This window comes from Myotis lucifugus, unplaced genomic scaffold (genome assembly GCF_000147115.1).
Source record: "Myotis lucifugus unplaced genomic scaffold, Myoluc2.0 scaffold_139, whole genome shotgun sequence".
Lineage (NCBI taxonomy): Eukaryota > Metazoa > Chordata > Mammalia > Chiroptera > Vespertilionidae > Myotis > Myotis lucifugus.
The window spans coordinates 1,244,219-1,250,791 of NW_005871187.1; the positions used below are offsets into that span (position 1 = coordinate 1,244,219).

A 6,573-nucleotide genomic window follows, 5' to 3' on the forward strand; every position below is an offset into this window, starting at 1 on the left:
CTTCCTTTTTATATGTGACTATCTCCCCACCAGGCTATATATGATTGAAGGGAAGGACCCTGTCTCACTCGTCTCTTTATCCCCAGGGCTTCTAGAATGGATGAATAAACTAATTAACTCTGACCCAGCTAGAGGTATCCATCAATATAGACAGATGTTTTTGTTTGTTTATTCAACTCAGACATCAGTTAGGGCCTTCCAGACTCCTGAGATACCTGTCCACTTGGATTGATACTGTAGGCCGTACCCTGTGGAATTTTGAAGCCCACTAGTATATTTCTCCAGCTTCTCAGGGAGTGTAAAGTCTATGGCTATTCTAGTCTCATTGATTTCCTGTATCTTAGAGCTTTCCTTCAGCTTATACTCATTCCAAATACGAATGCAGCCTCTTTCCTGTGATTCCCATAAGTTAGAAAGACTCAGGTATAATGGCTTATACTATCCCCTCTACATTTGAGTATGCTTGAATTTTTCATCATAAAATAATTTTAAGACAGAAGTAGCTTACATAATGTTACATATACATCAGACTTCGTGGAAATTTGGTAGGGGGAGATTGTAGAGTGAAAGACACACAACACAGATACACATCTGAATATTGCCCTTCAGAAAGTTTTGTTCTTTTTTATTTTTTATTTTATTAACTACAGTCACTCTGCTGTACATTATTTCTCCAGGACTTATTCAAGATCCTGTGCTTTTTTTCTTAAATGTAGCTGGTATACAATATTATATGTGTTTCAGGTGTACAATACAATGATTTGACATTTATATACTTTATCACCACACCAAGTCTAGTAATCACCTGTTACCATGCAAATTTATCACAACATTATTGACTATATTCACTTTCACCTTTTTCATCAGTCCCCACTCCCTTCCTCTCCAGCCACCATTCGTTTGACCTCTGTGTCTATGAGTCCCATTGTGTTTTGCTTATTGATTTTTCTTTTTTTAGATTCCACTTATAAGTGAAACTATATGGTATTTGTCTTTCTCTGCCTGACTTATCTCACTTAATATAATACCCTCTAGGTCCATCCATGTTGTTGCAAATTACAAGATTGATGTAGCCTCTATGGAAAACAATATGGAAATTTCTCAAAAACCTAAAAATAGGTCTACCATGACCCAGCAATTCCACTTTGGGGTATTTATCTAAAGAAAATGAAAACATTTAATTTGAAAAGAGAAATGCACCCCTATGTCCATTGCAGGAAAATTTACAGTAGCCAAGATATAGATGCAACCTTGGTGTCCTTCAGTCTATGAATGGACAAACAAGATCCTGTTCTTAATAGTGCTTTTCAGCCACCCTACAGCCAGTGGCTTCTCACTGGTACTTGTGGTTCCAACTTCTTTTTATCCAGATTCTATTCATCTTACTGATTCCTTATTGTCCACCCATTGCCACTGGGGATTCTGAATCCTCACTCTCTATAATGAAGAGCAATTGTCTCCATTAACTATTCCCAAAATGCTCAGCTGGTGCATAGGCCTTTAATAGGATCTATCCTTTTCAGGGGCACTTGTGGGTAGAACCAGCAAAAATGTATTCTGTTATATTGTTAAGCATACTCACCCTATTATTCTGTTACCATCAGATATACACACTAGCTGTTTCCAAATTGTGCCTTTGAGAATAGCATTTCTGTATTAATTTTTTTGCTTAAAAAACTCTCTATGGATGGTACACTGGCTCTCAGTTTTTTAGATAACAAATGAGAATAGTCTTGACAATACATTAGACAATTTCCTTTGTGCCTAAAGATAGCTGTCATCGCAACTGCCAATTTATACACTTCCAGATTTTTAAGTACTCTCTGAACTCTTTACTGTCAATAACTATTTCAGACATGTCTTGATAACTCCTTAACCTTCTCATATTTCTCATTCTTATTCATCTTTTCTAAATTGGGATTTTAAAATGAGCCAAGATTCTCTAAAGCACCTAAGACTGACAATGAATTTAATGTCTCTTTTCACTTAGTATACCTACTTACCAACTCACAGCAGTACATCTCCCTGGATGTATTGATAAAAACCACATTTAATCTCAAACTCCCTTTGTTACCATCAATTGATATTTTTCTGCTTTCACCTTTTGTTCCTAATCTCAACTGATCCACAAATTTGTCTTCAACTCTGGATTTTACAGCAACATTAGATATGCATTACTGGTTGCATTTTTCTTTGTCATAAGAATTGTAATTTATCCACCATAATAACAGTGTCCTCTAATATAGTCACTCCCCTGCCAACCCTCACCAATTTACATACATTCCCATTGCCATGTATTTGCTTTCTAATTACCTCATGTGGATGATCAGAATTCTAATTCATTACACTGTTACAGTCAAAATGAGAAGCGTACATTCTGATGCAACTGTCATTTTTTTAAGCCAAAAGAAACTGCCATAGGCATCATCTAAGAAGTGTTTCTGATTCCCCAAATCTTGACTAAATACCCACTCCATGACTTGCTTTACCATCAAATATGTTTCCTATTGCAGTACATAATACACTTCATTCATCGTTACCTATGTCCACCATGCATTAGACCATAAGTGCCATAAGGGCTGAAACCATATTGTCTTGTTCTCTGGCGAATCTCCAGTGTATAACACTATGCCTGGCCCACATGAGAAACATTCAATAATGCTCTTATCACTTTGTAACTACATCAAGGCTACGGCTTCCTTCCTTATATGAAGTTCAGTAGTTACAATTATTGCACATGTTATATACATGTATACAGAAGTTTTTTTTTCTTGTCTGTAGGTTAGTTCGAGTTAAAATCACATTTTTATAAGAAAACAGTATTATAGATTTTTGTCTAGGTTCCCAAGTCAGTTCATATTTTGTGATGCAAATGTGAATTCTGGCCATTGACAAAGAACAATGAAGCAAAAGTAGCTTTATCTTATTACATTTCCCATGCACCAGGTCCTGTGCTAGATATTTCATATGCACCCTCTCATTTTATTCTCCTAACAAAACCATAAAATAAATGTTATTATCTCTACAGTAGAGGTACTTGAGGTTTAGAAAGACTGGCAACTTGCCCACATTTGCACAAACAGGAATGCATAGGAGATTGTTTTTCTTTTGAAGGATATTTGTTTTGATTCCAGATCTGTATGATTTGCAAAGCTATTGATCTTTCCATTATGCAAAGTAATCATATTATAATACCAACAATTATGAAAAAGCACAGAAATAATGAAAATGGATAAAAATGCATTTTAACATATCTTCACTGCTGCTACTTGATTATTAGACACACACACAAAAAGGTTTATTGGGGGTAAATAAGTAGGAACAATATGATATAGTGAAAGTGCTCTGAGCTGATCATGAGAATGCTCAACTAATATAATTTCTAACATAACTAGTCACATGAGCTTGTATAAATCGCATAATCTCTATGACCTTAATATTTTGATATGTAAACAGTATAATTCTGTATCCTAATTTGTTGTTATGAAACTCTGCCATGAATACATATTCAATTCTAGTGCCATAGATAATGTCTGAAAAAGGCTTAACTTCGCTACCCAATGTATCCAAATGCCAGTTCACCAAAAAACAAGCAAACCACCAAAGTAAAATTAATAAATTTTTAAACTTCTCAGCCATTTCCTACATTAAGGGTTTACTATTGATATATTTATCAAATTTTATTTTTACTTCTTCCAAATGATTAAAGGTTGACAGCTTTGACTACTGCCGGGGTACTGTTTCTTTCAATGACCAAGAATGAAAGACGCCCAGTGATCTGCCCCCTCGCTACATACTTCTCTGGCCTCATTTCTCATGAGTCTTCCCATATGTCTTGTCTCTATTCCATACCCCAATAATATGGTTTCTTGGTGCTTAGATGTATGTTTTAATCTTCTCTTACCTTTTCCTAGAATTATTCTCCTCCCCTGGAACAACTGGTGAGCTTGACTCATCTTTAAATGTTTAGCTCAGGCATCACCTCCTCTGAAAAGCCTTCCCTAACTTCCAGACAGAATTAAATTCTACTGTGCTTTCGACCAGCACATTGTATATACTCCCAGTTGAGTCACATAGCACATATGTCACATTGTCTATGTATGTATTTAAGCTATAAGCTCCTTGTACTTAGCACAGAGTGTGACATACAGTAGACAATTAACATGTGAAATGAAAACATAAATATCATTATGTTTGAAACCCTGTTATCATTCCTAGGTTTTTTATAGGCAAGAGGGCCACAGCAACAGTCAAGTTATTGAAACACAGAAACCTCAAGCAGTAGTACCTCTCCCCGATGCTGGAGTCTATATCATTGAAGTTCGAGCATCTAGTGAAGGAGGGGATGGAACGGCTAGTTCCCAAATCAGGGTACCATCATATTCAGGTAAGTTTTGACATAATAGGCTTAATTTGATGACCACTCAAAACATCAAGATGGTGTAAACCTCATGAAAATTAATATGATGGATTGCATGGTCCAGAGATTTTGAAGGGTTTCTTTTCTCACTCTGATTGCCATGTCATACTCTGATTAATGCAAATCATTGTAGTCTGCCCCAAATCGCAGAATTTCTGTAAATTCAAAAAAGGACATGACAGTTTCATTTAAATGTCTTCATTAGTGAAACTCCCTTGCCTTTCCTGATTTCAAGCAGTACCTTGTCATTTGGGTTTTGAAATACTGCTTTTAAACTGGTACAGCTCTAGTTTGACATACCTATTTCTCTATTGTCTTGACTTACTTTATCATTACAAAATGGAGCATGAGGGATAGGGAATTTCAAAGGGAATGCTTTTTAAAATTTTGATCATGTTTATTGACTTCAACATAAATTATAAATGTTATTGAGCATAAATTTTGGGGGGGGTTTTCTAGTTTTAACGAATAACATTGTGTAAACTTAAGGTGTGCAATGTATTGATTTGATACTTATATTTTGCAAAATGATTACCACCATAGCATTAGTTAACACCTCCATCAAATCATATAACTGCCATTTCCTTTTTGTGGTGAGAATATTTAAAATCTACTCTCTTAGAAACTTTTAAGTATATATCATAGTATTATTAACTAAAATCACCATGCTGTACATTAGATCCCCATAAATTATTCATTGTAGTTGTTAGCAATATTAATAATTTCTAGCTTTTACTGAGTCCTTATTATATGTCAGATATGGTGATAAGTGAGTTATATACATGATCTTATTTAATCTTAGTAACAATCATATGAGGTAGATGGCATTACATATTCATATTTTACAGATGAAATTTAAGTAACTTGCCTAAGATCACACTATTACTAAGTAGAAGAACCAGGATTCAAACCCAGGTATGGTTGTCTCCAAGGCCACATATCTTCACCACTACCATCATTATTATACCAGCAAGGGAAAACTGGTTAAAGGAAGGAAGGATTGCACAAATTTGGACAAAAGTAACCCTTTCACTGATGTAGTCAAAATAGGAAGAAAATATTTAATTAAATATGCAAATGTCCAAATAAGAAAGTATTAAACAATTTTCAGTAAAGCCTTGTATAAAAAATGTTTAATGGCCCTAGCTGGTTTGGCTCAGTGGATAGAGCATTGGCCTGTGAACTGAAGGGTCCTGGGTTTGATTCCAGTCAGGGGCACATGCCTGGGTTATGGGCTCGATCCCAAGTGGGGGGCGTGCAGGAGGCAGCCAATCAATGATTCTCTCTCATCATTGATGTTTCTATCTCTCCCTCTTCCTTCCTCTCTCTGAAATCAATAAAAATACATAAAAATGTTTAATGTACATTTAATTAATGTATAATTATAAGCATTATTTATTGAGCAATCATTTCCAAGCAGAACTGTCAACCTAGAGAGAAGAATCAAGTGATAGCCTGTAGGACTCTGCTTGTGGCTCTATTACATTCCAAATATTTATTTACTAGAGGCCTGGTGCACAAAAATGTGTGCACTCGGGGGAGTCCCTCAGCCCTGCCTGTGCCCTCTCATAGTCTGGGACCCCTCGGGGGATGTCCACCTCCTGGCTTAGGCCCGCTCCTCAGGGAATTGGACCTAAGTTGCAGTCAGACATCCCTCTGGCAGCCCGGGAACCCTCGAGGCATGTCCACTTGCCAGCGGGAAGCAGGCCTAAGCTGCAGTTGGACATCCTTAGTGCTGCTGAGGAGGTGGGAGAGGCTCCCTCCACTACTGCTGTGCTGGCAGCCATCAGCCTGGCTTGTGGCTGAGCAGAGCTCCCCATGTGGGAGTGCACTGACCACCAGGGGGCAGTTCCTGCATTGAGTGTCTGCCCCCTGGTTATATTGTTTGTTTTATTTGACTTTTTCTTTTTATTTCCTTCTGGTGTTTGGGTTTATTTGCATAAATATAGTTCTTTTTATATTTTTTAATATCCTTGTTTTTTTTCTTTTTTCACAACACCCCTTCGCCCTCGAATGCGGTAACGATTGGGGCGCGTGGCCCTGGTGGGTGTTTTAGTTTGATTAAGGCTGTTGTGGGGCGTGTTGCCCTTTTTTTTGTTTAGTACCAAAGTGATATAAAAAAAGAAAAAAATTTTTTATTTTTTTTGATAAAA

At 36.6% G+C, this 6,573-nt stretch overlaps 1 protein-coding gene across 1 annotated transcript in view; it reads left to right on the forward strand.

Moving 5' to 3' along the window:
* Window positions 1–6,573, forward strand: part of CNTN5 (contactin 5) — a 643,923-nt gene that overhangs the window by 634,950 nt on the left and 2,400 nt on the right. Inside the window, exon 21 of the mRNA XM_023758835.1 lies at window positions 4,219–4,387. Within this exon, the coding sequence (XP_023614603.1) occupies window positions 4,219–4,387 (169 nt within the window). The remainder of the gene's footprint in view (window positions 1–4,218; window positions 4,388–6,573) is intronic.